At 35.4% G+C, this 20,055-nt stretch overlaps 1 protein-coding gene and 1 long non-coding RNA gene across 4 annotated transcripts; both read left to right on the plus strand.

The window, feature by feature from the left end:
- The first annotated feature begins 9,341 nt into the window (after positions 1-9,341).
- On the plus strand, positions 9,342-12,741 carry LOC110864770 (disease resistance protein RGA2-like). The gene is made up of 2 exons (XM_022113902.2): positions 9,342-12,357; positions 12,485-12,741. Exons 1-2 carry the CDS (start codon positions 9,449-9,451, stop codon positions 12,492-12,494), a joined length of 2,919 nt encoding a protein of 972 aa, XP_021969594.2. The 5' UTR covers positions 9,342-9,448; the 3' UTR covers positions 12,495-12,741.
- Positions 12,742-18,391: 5,650 nt separating this feature from the next.
- On the plus strand, positions 18,392-19,666 carry LOC110940950. 3 transcript variants are annotated; one of them, XR_002593710.2, is made up of 6 exons: positions 18,392-18,474; positions 18,564-18,693; positions 18,772-19,064; positions 19,167-19,268; positions 19,351-19,467; positions 19,585-19,666. It is a non-coding gene; the product is annotated as an uncharacterized LOC110940950 (long non-coding RNA). The 3 variants fall into 3 exon arrangements; XR_002593713.2 differs by having other exon boundaries at positions 18,772-19,054; XR_004864281.1 differs by lacking the exons at positions 18,392-18,474; positions 18,564-18,693; positions 18,772-19,064 and having other exon boundaries at positions 19,090-19,268.
- The last annotated feature ends 389 nt before the right edge of the window (positions 19,667-20,055 follow it).

Below are 20,055 nucleotides of genomic sequence, written 5' to 3' on the forward strand. Positions count from 1 at the left end.
TCATCTTCCTCCATGGGATCTTCAGAGAAGTGGCCTTGTGGACCTAGCGGAACAAACCCTGAAGGTTCCTGTATGTAGTCAGCCGGATTAAACTGACCTATGTAGTATGGAGTAGGGTCGTCATAATTCCGGGTCGATACCGAACGTTGTAGAGGTATGAAGGAAGGTTGTGGGTTGTTGGGATCATTTTCTGAATCTGGCCCAAAGGAGTGCCGGTAGGATGGCGTCGAGCTGTGCGAAGTGGAATGCCTCGCGGGTTCGTAAAGATCTCTTCGTCGTTGTGGCTCTTCGCTTCGTGTCATCGAAGGATGTCTTGTACCAGATGGTCCAGCCTCGTTATCGTGATGTGTCACGATTTCTCCTCGGCCTCTTCTTCCCCTTCCTCTTCCTCGGAATATAACAGGTGGCATTTTCCTGCTTAAAACTTATTAAAAATCAAATCGAAAATAAAGACAAAAGGAGTAATAATCCGAATTTGTCCTAAGTTCTTGTCTAGACTCAAGTATGTGCAATTGTGTCATTGAGATTAAACACTTTAGGATTGTGTTTAATTCACTCAATGTTGGCTCTGATACCAACCTGTCACACCCCGATTTCCACGTGTCTCACCGGTGGGCCCGGTGGGGGATTACCGTGACGATGTTGGCAACAATATAGTTAAACCACACAATTATATAATGCACAGCGGAAGCATAAGATAAATATATAAACTTCAACCTCTGATTGTAATATCAAAAGGTATTACAGGGGTTGAATATATCCACAGTGGATCGTAAATAAACATAAAGTATTGTTCCATCAGATACTGCAATCAAGCTTGCGAGACTTATCCCGACGCTAGGGAGCTAATACCAGCCAATTTACGTTTAGGTACCTGCACTTAATCTTTTTGGGGAAAATACGTCAGTTTACACTGGTAAATACATTCAACTGACACATTTGAAAATGTTTATTAAAAATTGATTTGAATGCACAAGGCACAAACTCTTTTATAACTTGGGAAAAATTATAATAAAATCTTGTGAACGTTTTACATGTTCTTTTATGCGTTCAGTAGCCCGGGTCGTGCCGGGTTAAAGATTTATAGACACACCACGTTTGCGTAAAACCGTAGTATAAAAACCAACGGCTACGTCTTTTAATTTAATGTCGACACTTTATACCGGGTGTACGCCTACACCGGGATGTCGATGGTCGTGGCCATTTCGTAAAATGATGCCAAGGATATCCGGGACAACGGTCATTAAACCCCCCAAAGGCTTATAAGCAACAAAACTGTTTAAATGAGCCGATCATATTATTTAATTAACCACCTAAGCGATGGAAGAATATAATGCTCAATCAAGCGGTATTAATATACCGTAACCCAAGCCCATATAGGGGAAATAAGTTAAAGTATTTACCTTTGCAAGTATATTTCCTTATTTTGGATTAAATCACCGATAGCTTTTACTGGGGCTCCTAATCTGGAACGAAGGTTTTAATTAACCTCTTGGAATCCTAACGAGTCGTTAAAATGGCCGTAGCCTAGACCGGTTGGTTCCGATATATATAGATATGGTTTAATCGCGTGAAAGGAGAAAACCGAGAATGGAGTGTGATTCTGACCCAACAAGTTCAGAGACTTGTTTTATATGGGTTAATGGTTCACACTCTGGATTTTGGGGTTCAAATGATATTATTTGACCCGTATCGGCTAAATTATGAAAACTAGTTTCATAAGCCGAACCGTGCGCGCAATAGGCGAAACGGTTAACTATGAGAGTCGTACGCTTATTTCATAAGTCAATATGCCTTAAACGGGTTGTGGTATCAGTAGGATACCTTCCGTGACGCCCGTAACGAGTTTAAGTTAATATTATGGCCCGTAGGGGCTTTTCGGTCATTTTAAAGACTTTAAAAGGGCTTTTCGAGTTCTACAGGAAATCTGAGTTTCCCGAACAGCTTATAAAGCTTAAAATACTTTATTTATTATTTAAAACCATTAGCAACTGGAATCGGGTCAAAAGACCTTGTAGAACTCATGTTTTGGCCGAAAAGGGCGTATTCGGTATTTACCGAACCGTAGCCATAACCGCAGGTTATGAGCAAGGTAAAAATTATTAAAAATCTTTAAAATTCCCAAAATATTATTTTAATACAGTGGGTAAAAGTTTTGGTGACGAAATCTTGGTTTAGATAGGTGTTATGCTAATTGCGCCGTTAATTAATAAAGTTTACTTTAAATGCGCTATTTAGCATAACTCTCATTCTAGACCTCGGATTGACGTGAAACTTTAAGGACATGCTTATAATTTAATAAGCAAGGTTATGGTCCGTTCACGGGTCCAAAATGCTCGTTTTAATTTTAAAAGGCCGGTACGGTCAACTTTTAGGCGAATGACGGAAATACGTAAAAGACTCGGATAACTCATGAACCGACCACAGAGGTTTATACCAACATGTGACCTGGTCCTAAGAGAGTCCTAAGGTATATTCATACCTCACTAAAACGGGTCAGAACTGAAGTCAAAGCAAAAGTCAAACTTTTGCGACATTCGGCTCCGAACCGGTTCAATATAGCTAATGGTCGATTCAAACGAGCGCAAACAGGTTTATATACTTATTATCATGTTTTATGATTGTCAAAACAGGTTCCATAACATATACATTACCGATTATGCATAAATCGCTAAAATAGCTTTCTGTTGACTTTTTAACCGCACGTTTGACTCGACATTTGACATAGTTAGAGTGGTGATCAGGGGGAACCATTTTAGAGGTTTATTACCCACATAAGTACCAACTCATAACCACTTTTGATTCGTCATAAGACTGAACCATTACTGATTTATTGTAAAGTCAAACCGTAGTTACGACGGTTTGGTTCTTAGCCATTTACTAAGGAAATGTGAAACCACAAAGGGTTAGATCACTTACAGAAGTTGTGTTCTTGCTTATGGAGCAGAGAAAAGGACTTGAGAGCTCTTGCAATGATCAGAGATGTGTGTTTTTGATGTTGTGAATGTTATGTGCCTAAGGTGACTATTTATAGCCAATGTCAAGCAACTATGATCATTGCAAACACTCACAATAGTCCAGAGGTGATGGGTAGGTGTCCCTGAGAGCTATGGGTCAAGTGTAGGGTGCCCATGCCTCATTGATTGAGGTTTGATCGTTCAAATGGTCCAAAGGTCAAGTAGTTACAACAATTCTGCATCTGGGCGTCTAATGCGGCCCGCATGGAAGTTCCATGTGTTTATAATGCGGGCCGCCTGGGATCTAAATACCAGACGCGTAATTGAGGAGGCTCGCGGCCCGCCTCAACTTAACCCAATATGCAATGCGGGCCGCGTGGGGTTAAGATTTCAGAAATTTTAAATCTTTTGTCATGATTACAGAATCCAGGTAATTAATAACGAAATCTTTCGTAATGATTTACCTGACCTTTCGGGTTTGAAGGGGTAACTTTGCGGTTTGGCCCTCGGTTATTTACCGATAGGGGCCTCGTGTTATTTACCCGCGTTATAAAGTCCCCGGTTTATCTATTTAATTATTCAAAAAGCCTTAACTTTCATTATTGACGCTTTTAACCCTTCTCATACGAATTCGAGTATAACTCTATCGTTTTAAGACGGAACTTCGCGGAATTTATACAGTATATTCTAGTGAGCGTATAATACTGTTACGAAGTCTTGGGAACGTTAAAGGGTCACTCATAGGTAATATTAAACATGTTGACACAGTTAACCCCTGTAGTTCGTAGTCTCTCACTTTCTTCCGCGTTTCGCTTCCGTACGTTTTATGATTTATTCGTTTGAAGGTACAAGCATTTATTTAGGGTTACTATACAGTATATTTACCCTTGTTGACATTTATAACCCTCGAATTTATATACTTTCAAGGTTTGTCAAAATTTGTCCTTTATTTATTATAGATGCCACGTGTAAATAAATGACACGTGTTAACACATCATTGGACACAAAAATTCGAGGTGTTACAGTATACTTTGGATGTAACCTAATTGTCATACGTGGCTTTTCTTGCATACAAATCTAACTGTGATGGTAACCATAATAGGACGTGGTTGACCAACCTCACACCGTACCAGGGAGGACGACCGTGAACTAATGACCTTAACCACATGACCAATGTTGATAGGCATTGAGGAAGGGCAAACAAACTGATGTCATCTTGCGGTATTCGAGTATTATCAACATGATTTTAAACTAAACACTTGGCAACTAAACGTTTTACAAAACTGTAAACTCGCCAGCTTTATGCTGATACACTTTTTCTACATGCTTGTAGGTCGTTAGATGTGTGATATGGGACTTGCAGTCTGGGATGATGTTGGAGTGGTCATAGGTCGTGGCGCTTGGAAAATGTTGAATGTTATATAACTTAAATACTACGATTTCGAATTACTTGAACACTAAATTAAGCTTCCATTGAGCGTGAACATGTTTTAAGTGAATGTTTTGGTGATACACTATTTACATTGAATGAAAATTTTATTTAATATATTATGATTAGTTCAATGTGATTAGTGGCTAGATCCTGATATGTCACACGTCTCGTGGAGGTTTCCGCATGTGGTATTTAGGAAACGAATAAAAATAGTAGAGATATTGGAATAGGGTAGAATGTGATATAAAGATGGTTTAAATATAAATGTTAAATGTTTGAAATGTAAATATTTTAAATGAAAAATAAATTTTTTATTTAAATTGATAGCTATATGTGAAAAGTTCAAATGAGAAGAATTAAAAATTAAGAATAAAAACAATAAAGGATACAAAGATAATTTGAACAAATCATTTAATGAGTCTATTATTTGTTTTTGTCATTCAAATTAATGAACTAATCATTTAATGAGCCTAGCTTATAAAATAGTTGTGCACCTTACACAATAAAAACAATTATGCACATGATCTTAAATTTTAAACGTTTCCTACACCATTAAAACAATATTTTGGTGTAGGATACAGAATGTGTAGGACTCAAACACTTTTAAATAATTTTGCGACACATACTAAAATATGTGTAGGACACAAAATTTTTAAATAATTTTGTCACTTCTAATAAAATTTGTGTAGGCGCCAATTAATGATGGCGAAGGAGGAATTTATGGTTGCATTAATAAGACTTGAGTAACTCTTTAAAATATTTATTAATATTCTACATCAAAATGTCTATACTACCCTTAGTAATTAAAGCATTAATTAAATGTTGACAAAAATGGTATCTTGATTCACAACCATTGATCAAAAAAATATAGGATCTATATTAATTCATTTTTTCTTCTTTTAAGAAGATTCTTCTTAGATGAACCTCTCACATAGCTATATTGCCGTTGAAAAGATCATTCACACTACACCACACACATCAATCCCATCGGTAACCCCCTATTACCTGCACTGTCCCAGGAGCAGTGTGTGGTAGTAGGTAGAGGTTACTCGCTGTGAAGAATCCGGGTTCCCTGACCCCTTAATATATCTATATTTTGATTTCAGTCTCAGATAAGTTCTATTTCTGGAATAAAAAAAACTAAAGAAGGCGTATTAATATTAACTTGTTTGAATTGGAAACTGGCTTATTCAATGGTCAAGGACACGGATATATCAAACTTATCATATTTACTAACGGGTCAAGTTTACCATTGTTTGTATACGCATCATAATAAGCTACATTATTGAGTTAATTACTATTTTCGTCCTTGTGGTTTGTCAAAAATCACTATTTCAGTCCATAAGTTTAAAAATTGCGATTTCAGTCCCTGTGGTTTCACTTTCGTAACCATTTCAGTCCACCTCCGTTAACCCCATCCATTTATTCTGTTAAGTACACGTGAATTGACCATAATACCCTTATTAATAAAAAACAAAAAGATATCTAAATGAGTTAATTACTGTTTTCGTCCCTATGGTTTGTCAAAAATCACTATTTCAGTCCATGTGCTTTCACTTTCATAACCATTTCAGTCCAGTCTCCTAACACCGTCTATTTTATCGTTAAGTTTTTAATGAAATACCTAAATTACCCTTGTGTTAATTAAATAAAAACCCATGGAAATTTAAAAGATTGTATTTTAGGACCCACTTGTTAAAACACAACCCACGCTACCCCACCCCACTCATCTTGCTCTCATTTCCGGCAAAAGTTTCCGGTCATCTTCTCCGGCATCACAAGCCCACCCTCTTATGTCCGGCGACCCATTACCCCACCCCAATTAATATCTTCCTAGCAGCATCAATTAACATAATAACTTTGAAAAATAATGCTTACCGGAAACTTTTGCCGGAAATGAAAGAAAGGATGGAGTGGGGTGGGGTAACGTGGGTTGTATTTTAACAAGTGGGTCCTAGAATACAATCTTTTAAATTTCCATGGTTTTTTATTTAATTAACACAAGGTAATTTAGGTATTTCATTAAAAACTTAACGATAAAATAGACGGTGTTACGAGACTGGACTGAAATGGTTACGAAAGTGAAACCACAGGGATTGAAATAGTGATTTTTGACAAACCATAGGGACAAAAACAGTAATTAACTCATTTAGATATTTTTTTTGTTTTTTTATTAATAAGGGCATTATGGTCAATTCACGTGTACTTAAGAGAATAAATGGATGGGGTTAATGGAGGTGGACTGAAATGGTTAGGAAAGTGAAACCACAGGGACTGAAATCGTAATTTTTAAACTAATGGACTGAAATAGTGATTTTTGATAAACCACATGTACGAAAATAGTAATTAACTCTACATTATTAAACAAGTCAAACTTATCAATTTTATTAACCAGGTCAAACTAGTCATTATAAGGGTATAACTCTCACAACCATCATGACCCACCACATAGGCGACATGTCATCTATCTTTAATTCACCATTCAAAACCACTACCCTCAGACCACAGGGTATGGTTTGGGTAGTCCCTTTGGTGACTATCCGCCACGTAGGTGTCACGTCACATTCGATGAAGGACCATCCAAAGGGGACTACCCAAAGACTACCCAAGGGTGTGGTGACTACCAATAATAAAAAACTAATCTTCATCAATTATAGAAGACATTATGTTTATGTTTAAAAGAAAAAAAACAAAAACAAAAACAAAACAAAGCTTAAACCATTTTAAATATGTTATTATGTACAGGGGCCAATTATGTAAAATTTCAAAACTTTCAAAACCAAACATGTGCCTTCATCTTCTACATAATCCGGCCGGTTTTTCCGGCGACAATTCCGGCAAACTCCGGAACCTGTTTCCACGCTTTTTCGGTCCGTTTCTTTAGCGATAAACCTCATCTCCACATAAATCATATCTATTCACTCGTTTTTATCCTGAAATTTAAAATAAAGGAGAGAGAGAGAGAGAGAGAGAGAGAGAGAGAGAGAGAGAGAGAGAGAGAGAAGAACTAAGGGGGCCTACCATCAGCCAATCAATGGGCTCGTCTCCAACGTCCGCATGTGGACGCCAGCGACGCGACAGAGGGAGGGGGCGGTGTGCGACGGAGCGGGACGTGCAGCGCCGGTGGGGGACGATCCCCACACCGCATGGTCTCATGGTGTGGTCATGACTGACCCAAACCACTACCCCCTTTATTTTTTTAAATTTATTTTTGTCTTAAAATTATGAAATGGGAGGGTCATGATAATCGTGGTTTAATCCATGGAAACCACTATCAATTAAAAAAGTGGATGGTGTACCATATAATTAATGGTACTATGTGGAAATAATGTTTCAATCTATAGCCTCTACACCTAAATAAGTCAAAAATATCATTTTTAGTGAACGAGAACAAATTTATGTTTTTAGTAAAAACGGTCAAAGTTATAATTACAGCGAACATTTTGGTTAAGTTTTAAGTGTATTATTTTATGAAACTCGGACTAGAATGGGCATAAAACTAGTGTATGTTGATCAAAGAGGATACGTAAGTCTGTCCATACTTTTCCATAAATAAAATATATAATAAACTTTTCACCCTATATCAAAACATACTCACAATAAAAATATAAAAATATAAAGGATTGAATGTAAACCTCATAGACCACCCTATATCAAAACTTTTCACCCTACACACTCACAATAAAAATATAAAGGATTGAATGTAAACCTCATAGACCACATGGAGTGGGCGTTGAAAAATGGCGTGGTGGCTCTTCCACGCCGGGAACACCGCCCCATGGGTGGCGTGGTGGCAATGGCATTTGCTTATTCACCGGCGTGGGGGGCAATTGAGTTATCGATGTGACGCGAGTTGATTGGTGGTTTGCGTTAAAAGGTTTGTGATTGGTGAGGGTTTTTTTTTTTTTTTTTTTTTTTTTTGCTTTTTAAACTTTAACAAGAAAAGGTGGGGTTCTTTCCACGCTACTTTCTATATTTATATATATATTGTTATTAAGATTTTACTGTAACAGTGAATTTGTTGTTTCCACCATTATTTTCTCTATATTAGATAGTATAAAGGCTTTACATTTCAATGTAAATAAATGCTTTTAGACCACCCGTAGTGGGGCGGTATTTTAAAAAAAATTGAAAAAAAAGGCCCCAAAACGCCCCCATCCCCATTACACTAGGCGTTATTGGGCGTTATTTTTGAAAAAATTGCATGTTGGCGTTTTATTTAAAACGCTGAAGTGGGTCAAATGGAATTTGAATGTGGCCAATGGGAGTGGTCCAAGGTTTGACTAGCCAATGAGCAACTGTATCCTTTTTTTTATTTAATGATTGGAAGGGCATTATTAGGCATTATTCCCACTACGTCACTTTTGCAATAACGCCCATGCTTACTAGACTGACACGTATCAAATAATACCTCATGATAGGGGCATTATTTTGTTTAACCATGGTCTTGGAAGACTTCAGTTGTAACCTTAACCAAGAAGAAAGGCAAAAAACCTTAACCAAGAAGAAAGGCAAAAAGTCGTACATATTGAAAAGTCATACCTGCCGACTACCATAGCCATTGAAAAATATCCTCTTTTTTTATTTTTTAATGTGGCGCAGGAAAAAAATTAAAAAAAAAAAAAAAAAGAAGGTCATATATCGCTTATTAATTTGTTTTTCTTTGAATTTAATGATTTGTGGGAGCAATTACAAAGTACTGCTATATTATTATTGATTGATCAGTCATTAAATTATCTAACTAATCATCATTAAGCATATCAAATATCTCCTCTACTCTAGAGTTAGTTTAAATTTAAAACTCAAATAAAACTAAAAGTGGTGATGTAAACTTTAACCAAAGAGCAAGGGCCAAAAGTGAAAAATCATACCCCGACCATCACTATCAAATTTGAATAATTCAACGATCAATATTGGTTTCTTGGCAATAATATATACCACATTTAACAAGAAGTAGATTGGAAACTAACGACCTTTCAAAATCTCCACTTTCTTGCTTTGGTTTTGAAACATACTGTTCTTGATTTCCATTAATACTTTTTATTCTAAATTTCTAATCATGGGAGATGGAGCAGCTTCGGCCCTTGTGAAGGATGTGTTGGGGAGACTGAATTCTGTTGATATCCAAGAGTTCGGTCTACTTTGGGGGTTCAATGAGGATGTTTTGGCTCTCAAGGACGATTTCGATCGGATCAAAGGTGTTCTTCAAGATGCAGAAGAGAAACACAGCAAGGAGAAGGCTGTAGGGTTATGGCTCAAGAGTCTCAGATCAGCATCCTTGGAGGTAGAAAATGTGTTGGACGAGATCTCGACTGAAGCTTTGCTACAACGTCTAGACAAAGAAAGAGGCATCATATATAGTGTAAGCGCCTTTTTCTCATTTGATCATAATCCACTTATGTTCCAAGTTAGGATTGCTTACAAAGTTAAAGCCATAAGAACAAAATTGGATGCCATTGCATCTAAGATATTTGAGTTAAAGTTGACCCCTTTAGGTGCCATAAGTTATGTAGATGTGGGAGTTGAAGGTCAGATGCCAGATAGGGAAACCAGCTCGCTTATACATTCTTCAATTATCGTTGGAAGAACTGATGATATGAATTTGGTAACTGGCAAGATATGTAACAAAGATGTAGGAAAACATGATAATGATGAGATTCGGGTGTATTGTATATGGGGTATGGGAGGTGTTGGAAAGACTACTCTAGCTAAACTAGTCTATAACCATGAAAGCGTGAATCAATATTTCAAGTTAAAATTTTGGAAATTTGTCTCAAAAAAGTTCCAGGTTAAAGAGATAATAAAAGAAATCATTGAATCCATAGATAAACGTAAGTGTGGACTTCCACAGCTAGATATGTTGCAAGAGTCTCTTCAGAGCAAGTTAAAGGGAAATAAATTTTTAATTGTACTAGATGATGTTTGGATAGAAGACGGTGAAAAGACCCAGTGGGATCAATTAAGTGAAACATTAAGTTGTGGGGCAGAAGGGAGCATTGTTGTGATCACAACACAATCCCAGACAACTTGTCAAATGATAACTAAGGTCCCCGAGTTAGAACATGAATTGGGATGTTTATCGGAGGAGGACTCGTGGTTATTATTCAAAAAGCTTGCATTTGCAGAAGGAAGAAAGGGGGATGACATAAGCGAGCTAGAGCCTATTGGAAGGGAAATAGTTGAGAAATGTGAAGGACTGCCTTTGGCGGTGAAGACTTTGGGTGGCTTAATGTGGTCGAAAAGTAGTACAAGCGATTGGCAACGTGTGAAAGACAATAGCATATGGGGGTTGCAAGAAAATAACAACTTCCCTGCTTTGAAGTTATGCTATGATAACTTGCTCCCACATGTAAAGAGATGCTTTGTTTATTGTTGTTTGTTTCCTAAAGGCTACAATATGGAAAAGGATGTATTGATTCCATTGTGGATGTCAAATGGTCTTATTCCACCTAGAGGAGAAATAGACTTATATGTGCTTGGGGAAGAAATTCTTAATTGTTTGGTTTGGAAGTCCTTCATTTTTAAGACCAAGGAATTATCGGGTGCTAGATATATAATTCATGATCTTATGCACGACATGGCAAGACATGTGATGGGAGATGATTGTTTAGTTATAGAGCCACACAAACAGGTTGTAATCCCAAATGAAGCCCTTCATTTGAGTTCCTCAAGTCCAGATTTTCAGTTTTCACTCGAGGATCTAGGGAAGTTAGCATCGTTAAGGTCAATATTCATGTTCGGGAAGATGAATGAAGGTAGCATTAGCCAAATTTTCAACCACGTCTATCTGAGGGTATTACACTTGTCTGGTATTTGGTTAAAGACATTGCCTGAATCAATTTGCAAACTCAAATATCTGAAATACTTGAATTTATCACATTCAAGTATAGAAGATTTACCCGACTCAATTATTTATCTCCAAAACTTGCAAGTGTTGCTTTTGTTTTCTTGTCAGAAACTACGTGAATTGCCTGAATCAATTTGTGAACTCAAACATTTGAAATACTTGAATTTATCACATTCAAGTATAGAAGTATTACCCGATTCAATAATATATCTACAAAACTTGCAAGTGTTGCTTTTGGATTCTTCTCATTTGGGTAAATTACCTGAAGGCCTAAGACACATGAAGAATCTTAAATGTTTGGACATTAATCATTGTTATTCACTATTGCAATTACCAATAGGAATAAATGAACTAACTAGTCTCCGAATACTTTCGATGTTTCCTGTTGATAAAAAAGGTGCGGCCAAAATAGGGGAGTTGGGGAATTTAAATCTTCTCGAGGGAGAATTGGAGATACTATTACTTGAGAATGTTGGAGGTTTAAGTGAGGCCAAGAGTGCCAATCTCAAATCCAAAAGAAACATGCAGGTTTTGATGTTACGTTGGTCGGGTATTCGTCATTGGGATACTAGAGGAAATATGAGAATTGCACATGATGAAGAGGTTCTCGAGGGATTAGAGCCAAATATGAGTCTCAAGGAATTGAAAATACATTTTTACATGGGAAAAACTATTTGCCCAAGTTGGATGGAAGGTTTAAGAAATTTGGTTGAAATTAGTTTTTATTATTGTAAGAACTGTGAGCATATTCCATCAATAGGGAGATTACCCAATCTTAGGGTAATTCACTTGTCGATAATGGATTCTCTGAAGTGTTTCTATGATAATGAGGAAAACATGTTAGCAGACACCAGCAATATGTTTCAGTGTTTACAAAAACTAGACATTTACAACTGTCCCAATTTGGTTTCCTTGCCAAGTAACCTTCCAAAACTCGAGGCGTTAAGATTAGTTGAGTGTGACAAATTACTTTCTCTGCCGGAGGAGATTCAAAGTTTTAAGGATCTGAATAAACTTGTGATAATCAGTTGTAAACTTCTAAGTAAAAGGTGTGAAAAGGAGATCGGTGTAGATTGGCCTAAAATTTCTCACATTCCGCATATCAGAACTGACTCTCCAAGGTAACCTTAATTTTCTCTTACTTTCTTTATTGCAACTACATAACTTTGTTGCATTATGCATGATTTGCTACCAAAATGGTGTTTGAATATAGCTAACAAAAGTTCTTTAAATCTGTCTCTTATTTAGTTACATTTGAAGCCGGAGACAAGATTGGCGAATTATGGGAAATTGGCGAATTATGGGTTCAACAGCAAGCTAAATGAAATCATGGTTTCTATGAATTTGTTTTGTTTACTTTGTTTGTTTATATAAAGTATTATAATTTTGTTTTGAAGCTTCCCTATTAAAAACATGTCATATTCTCTTTAGTTTCAGATTCCGCAATATATGTATTGGATTGTATAGCACTCTCATTCACCTAATAAACATATTTCTTGCTGTTGTTTGATGAGATCATATAAAAACAAAGTTTCAGGGAATCAATAAATTGATGACAAATCTAGAGTTTATCATCATACCTTTAAATGTTAACAATGAAATATGAAACCCAAAAACTTCAAATTGAATCCTGAAACAATATAAGATTTATGTATCAACTAATTGATGGAGTTCTTGGTATTAAGTTTTTATATCGAGCCAGGTCAACGGAACTTTTTTCCCGGGTCCCCCCCCCCCCCGGTTTTTCGCTCGTAGTGTTACTATTAACGAAATTTCCGAAAAAAAATTAGTGTAAAATATTGAATTTTGAGAGTCCGCCCCCCTTATTTGGTTTTTGAGAGTCCCTCCCCCTGATTTTTTGTTCATGCTCCGCCACTTGTTGAGGTCGTCATATAGAGCCCAAAACTTATATTGAAATATCCAAATGAACCCAAACTTAAAGGTTCAAATCAGCCCAGACTGTTTATATTTAGAGATCAGTAGGCTACAAAAAAAAAAATAAGAATTGGACTTGTTCATATTCGTTTTTGTAATTTTAACAAAACAAATGAACTAACAAAAAGGTAAACAAACGAATGTTTGTGTCCGTGTTCATTGTTGAAGATTCACCTTGCCCGACGTGTTCGTCTATGTTCGTTCATTAACATCCTAAACACACATAAATGAACGAACATAAACAAGCATCAATTTGAAAAAAGTAGAGAGTAATAATCACCTAAATGTTTAAATATCATCGTCATGGATGTTTATGCACTGCTAAATCTTAAAGATCAATCAATTGTTTTTAAAATTCGGCTTATCGATATACATATGAAAACGGATTTTAGATTAATATTAGTCATAAATGAACTTGAATGAATATTTAATAAACAAAAATGAACAAATATAAATGAGTATACGAAGGAGCATAAACAAACGATCACGAACGTAAATGAATGATGATATTGTTTAAAACAATATTGGAAGCTAGAAGATGCGAGACGTGGCTGGAAGGTGCTGAGCCATGGCTGAGGAGAAGTTGAATCGCAGCAGAAGGAGACTTTGGGTCTGGGCCACAACCGGGACTGAGCCGCAGCTAGTGGACGCAGTTGAAAGTCACTGAAGCCAAGTCTTGTGGATTCCGTTGTCGCATTAGAATAGGAAAGGTTTAAGTTTACCTTTAGTTATTTGAATTGGTTTTTAATTTTGAACATAACCTAGCTTGGCTTGAATAGCAAGGAACGCTTAGTATTAATAGATGGTTTAGTTTTGATGGAGTTTATTCTATTCCTTCTTTGTAATGGTGTAAGTTCGTTTGATTAAAAAAAAGATTGGCTCGAGTTGTGATCGGTGTACTTGTTTCTGTTTCCGCTTGTTCAAGTTCAACAAGGTGTTCATGTTTGTTCTTTAATTAAAAACGAACATAACCTTTTGTCCGTGTCTGTTCATTTATCAAATAAACAATTTTTCTTTTAAATGGTTCATGAATTATTTACTTAAAGTTGAGCTCGCTTACATGCCTATAAGGAAATTTCGAGCCAGGGAAAATGGTTTGGAATACTTTTGACACTTATATCATTGCTTGATATCCTTTACTTTACTATATTCTATAATGAATATTTTGTTTATTTTGGTATATCCACAAGAAGATAGTCTATGATCAATAAGACACATTTTGAGTTTACTGATGTGAAATTGGTCTATGTGATTCAGAAAATGGTCCGTATTAATAAATACTAGAAACAAGGGTCATGTTCGTTCGTTTATGTTCGTTAACGTTCAGTAACGTGTTCGATAGTTCATTAGTGTTTTTAGTTTTTATATTTATTTAAATACTTCAAAATTCATTCAAATTAAATATTTAATAAATGTCAGTGTATTATGTATTTTGTTCAGGAATGATTGTTTGTGTTCATTTGTTTCCATTTGTGTTCATGAACATTAGTTTGTGCTCATTTGTCTTCGTCAACGTTCGTTGCCTAAAATTAACAAACAAACACAAACGAACACGAACAATCTCATTTCCTTAACAAACGAACACAAACATAAAATCTCGGTCAATAAGTGTTTGTGAACGCTTCGCGAACACATATATTTTTTAACAAACGAATACGAACAAGGTCTTGTTCGTGTTCGTTCGGTTCGTTTGCAGCCCCCTTGCCAATAAGATAGATATGCCGCTGTCAGAAATCCAATAAACTAATAAAGCACCTAATTCAGGTTTGTACTGTTTATTAACGAGCCCAAGTTTTTATTGGCCCATCTAGCTTACAAACACTTCTATGATCGACAATTTTTAAACTAACAAACAATTTCAAAAGGAGGCTGCCATTTTCTTCTTGTTTGGGCTTTAGTGGATAAATCGATTTTCTTCAGTTCAAGGCCCAATGGACCATGCCAAAAAGGTTTACATGTTGGGTTTGATTTGCTATGAGTGCAGTCTGAGTTTCTGATACATGTCGGGTTAACAGACCAAACCATGTTAAATCTTTGTGTTCGTTTATTGCTTTTAGTCATGTCCAGTTGGTGTGTGTTTAATTCTAACAACACATAACTATGTGATTAACACAGGTGCAATGGCAAGTTAGTACAATTCTTATTAGATGTCACATATTTTATTCCTCTTTTCAGTGCTCATCACTTCTACATAAAGAGAATTAGTAATGTGTGATGTGTACCAAAAAATTAAAACTCACTTCTTCTTCCTCCTCCTTCTCTTCATCACTGACTTCAAATTTAATCTTACTCGAAGAAGGCACATCATCGTGGCAAATCTTCATATTATATTTATAAAAATGCAAACGTTTATTAAAGTTTCAATCAAACTAATTCGTAAAATCTCAAACCTTCAATTAATCATCAAATTAATTGTTCATACAAAACTTTAATCCTAACATGAGATAATAATAATCCTTCGAATCTCTACAAGAACCACAACCTCAAGGTGATAGTCGATGATGCAGCTAGGTATAGGTAAGTTTTATTTTATGACAGCTGAGGATTGAATAGCTTCACCGAGCACTTGTGTGCAAGAAGGATTAAATGAAGGCTGTCGATTTTTTTTTTTTTTTAATTTTTTTCTTTCTCATAGAAGTTTTTACTTGCCCATTTAGCTGACAAATACTTATGGTTTGGGCTTTAGTGGTTGGATTGGATCGACTCTTCGGCATCCAATGCCCAATGGACCGTGCCAAAAATGTTATAATCTTTTTTTTTCTAACTGACCATAGTACTATAGTACCGACTCTTACAAATGGTGGTACTTATTTTTATTTTTATTTTTGAATTTTGAATATTTTATCAAGAACAGTTGATTGTTTCTTTGAAAAGTCAACCACTTGTTTTGTTATCATCATGGATGATTATGGACTGCTAAATCTTAAAGTTCAATCAATTGTTTTTAAAATTCGGCTTATCGATATACATATGAAAACGGATTTTAGATTAATATTAGTCATAAATGAACTTGAATGAATATTTAATAAACAAAAATGAACAAATATAAATGAGCATACGAAGGAGCATAAACAAACGATCACGAATGTAAATGAATGATGATATTGTTTAAAACAATATTGGAAGCTGGAAGATGCGAGACGCGGCTGGAAGGTGCTGAGCCGTGGCTGAGGAGAAGTTGAGTCGCAGCAGAAGGAGACTTTGGGTCGCGGCTGGGATTGGGCCACAACTGGGTCTGAGCCGCAGCTAGTGGACGCGGCTGAAAGTCAGAGAAGCCAAGTCTTGTAGATTGTGTTGTCGCATTAGAATAGGAAAGGTTTAAGTTTACCTTTAGTTATTTGAATTGGTTTTTAATTAGGAACATAACCTTTAATAGCAAGGAACGCTTAGTATTAATAGATGGTTTGGTTTTGATGGAGTTTATTCTATTGCTTCTTTGTAATGGTTTAAGTTCGTTTGATTAAAAAAAAACGATTGGCTCGAGTTGTGCAACCTGATCGGTGTTGTTGTTGATCTGTTTCCGCGTGTTCAAGTTCAACAAGGTGTTCATGTTTGTTCTTTAATTAAAAACGAGCATAACCTTTTGTCCGTGTATGTTCGTTTATCAAATAAACAAATTTTCTTTTAAATGGTTCATTAATTATTTACTTAAAGTTGAGCTCGCTTACATGCCTATAAGGGAATTTCGAGCCAGGGAAAATGGTTTGGAATACTTTTGACACTTATATCATTGCTTGATATCCTTTACTTCACTATTCTATAATGGATATTTTGTTTATTTTGGTATATCCACAAGAAGATAGTCTATGATCAAATAGTTAAACTGAATTTGTTTTTCTCAAATTATGTTATTATAGAATATTTCTAATTGGGGAACAAATAGTTAAACATTTTTTGGGCTTATTGAAGTGAAACCGGCCCATGTTTGTAGCGGAGATGATATTTATTATTTACTAATTAGTTTTTTTTTTCGTCGTACGTTATGTCGAAACCGAGCAAATGATAATTTAAAACAAACGTGATTGAAAATAAAACATGTTGTTTAGAAAGACAAAGCATTAGAACGGTTTAGTTTATCATCGTACCGTTTTATGATACTAATAAATACTTTATTTTGAATACAACTTCGTTTTTAACAAAACTTACAACGGAATGTCGAGGGAAAAATCAAACACAACTACGTACTTATGTTTTTAGAAAAAAAAGTTATAAACGTAAATTGTTGAAGAAGTATCAAATTAATTGATAAATTAAAATATGTTTAAAAAAGGAAAAAAAAATCAATAAAATGGTAAAGGAAATATTATATGGTTTAAAAAAAAGGAAAAACAAAAATTAAAAATATGTTATTAAAAGTAAATATAATAATAAATTATTATAATATATTAGGTAAAATAATAATAAAAGGCTATATATTATTATAAAAATAAAGTTATTATTCATCATCCTTCGTAAACAATATATATATCATACACAACTAGTAATTTATTCTACACTTTAAATTAAGTTTTTTTTTTTAATTTGGAAAAAGTATATATTTTGAAAAGAAGTTACAAATTTAATTTAGTTAGTTATTAAAGTAGAAGAATACAAATTAATGATTTTTGTAAGTTTACCAATATACCCTTATATTAAAATTAAATGCAAGTATTAAATAAAGTAAAATGAAGCATTCTATATATATATATATATACTATATATAATATACATATCCAAAGGACTTCTTAAAGTCATTAAAATTTCCATAAAACACCCCTAAAGCATGATGTACAAGTCTTTTAAGCACCAGAAAACTTCACTTTCCACTTATACCCTTTCCCCTAAACTAAACACACAAACTAGGGTTTCTCTCCTCACTCATTTGGTCCGCCGCTCATCCTCTCATCCTCTGCTCTCTCTCTCTCTATGGCGATTGTGACTTCATCAGGCCTCTCTCTCTCGGATCTCGCCAGATCTGTGAGGATTTCACCAGATCGATCGATGAAGGTAACCTCGTTTTCTCTCTCTCTCACCAGATCTGTGAGGTCAAAGCCTGCTTCAAGATAGCGTACTTCCAATTCCTTTGCCGTCTTTATTCGATAAATATATGACTTCTGGAGAGTATGATGTAGGCATTTAGCTTTAATGATTAAAATTATCGATTCAACGTGCTATAAGATATCTGATTGTCATGTAATATTAACTGATATTCATAGATTTTGTTGTTTCATGCAGGCTTCTACGGAGGCATGTACATAAAAGAAAAGATGGAAATCACTTGGAAAGGGAAGTTTGATCAAGTTTATATATCTAATAGAAAGAGGGTTAGTATATTAAGTCCAGTAAATTACGCTTAGTCTTATCACATTAGATTTCAGATCTTTAGCAGATAATAATGTCACTATAATATTAGGTTGAACCCAAAAGAAATTTGGGGTTATAAAGTTTGTGAACCCAAAAGATTACAAGAAACCAAACTTGTTGGAGCGAGAAGTCAAGATTTTTCTCTTAACGATGTCAGCAAAGGTGCACCCTGGATACAGGTCAGCAAGAATCAAGAATCTTAATTATTTTGCATTTTGTATAACCAATTTTTATTTATTTTTAAATACTTTTTGCAGGTTCTTGGCTATTATCAATCGAAAAACCGGCCTCGAGAATCACGTTCTAGAGCGTTGAAGCTCGATTTAGAATCCGTTAGATGGCATGTCGTCGTGTCGATCTGTTTGCTTAAACAGGTTACACATGTCAACCCAAACACGGCCCGTTTATTAAACGAGTTAGATATGAGAACCCAAACCTAATTATTTCCGTCTCATGTGTCGGGTCATGTTAGAAATTCTCACCCCTACTGAATTCATTGTAGCCGGAAGCAACTAAAAGGCACGGAAAATATATTGGCAAGTGCATGAAGGTTTTAGATATGAACGGCCTTAAGCTTTCGACATTGAACCGGTTAAAGGTACATATATCCACACACAGATTTTTAACGAACTTTGATGTTTTGGCATTTCAGCTGCTGCAAACAATCTTGACTGTTGATGATCTCAACTACCCGGAGAAGACCATCACATACTATACAGTTAACGTTCCATACGTATTTTCTGCTTGTTGGAAGGTCAGCTTCATCATCTCCATTTGACTTAAAATAAAATAAAATATTAGTTAAGCATATTATAAAGATCCATTCGCGTGTGTAGGTTGTGAAACCACTGTTGCAGGAGCGAACAAGCCGCAGTGTTTTTCTAACGAGGAGTTCGTGATTCGCAGCTGATCCGATTATCCGGTTACACAAAAGAGGTTACATTTATTCAGTGGTGTGTGATTATTATTATTATTATTATTATTATTATTATTATTATTATTATTATTATTATTATTATTATTATTATTATTATTATTATATTCTTATGGTTTTTGTTTTCTTCTTAAAGCTTTTCCGCCTTCGCTCTTTTGGTTATGCTATCAATCCACATATGTTCGAATGCGGTGAAGTTCGCTTAAACCTTAGCCACCAATGAACCTTACCGAGTGGACAAATCTGGGTGCCTCTTGTAACGACTGTAAACCATAACCTAAATCGACCAATTCATAAGGATTTACACTATTCCAGTTAGATTAATAAATGATTTTTACTTGGGTTCAGGAGTTTGAGGACACTTTAAACTACATAGCAGGCTTATGAAGTGAAGCAGAATCATATGGCATATGTCGGATCATTCCACCTTCATCATAGAGAATGGGTCGGTTTGGGTTGACTTGCATGGGACAGGATTTCTTTATACTTGTCAAAAAGAGAAATTCTTTATTTTGGCCAAAACGGGTCAATTTGGGTTAATTTGCATGGGCTGGTTCCCAATACAGGTTAAACGAGTGATTATTGTATTCTTGTCAGAAAGGGTATT

The sequence above is a fragment of the Helianthus annuus genome, chromosome 1 (genome assembly GCF_002127325.2).
Source record: "Helianthus annuus cultivar XRQ/B chromosome 1, HanXRQr2.0-SUNRISE, whole genome shotgun sequence".
Lineage (NCBI taxonomy): Eukaryota > Viridiplantae > Streptophyta > Magnoliopsida > Asterales > Asteraceae > Helianthus > Helianthus annuus.

What these genes read in the sequence shown, in the direction of transcription:
- LOC110864770 (XM_022113902.2), top strand. Translation starts at nt 9,449, where the DNA reads ATGGGAGATGGAGCAGCTTCGGCCCTTGTGAAGGATGTGTTGGGGAGA.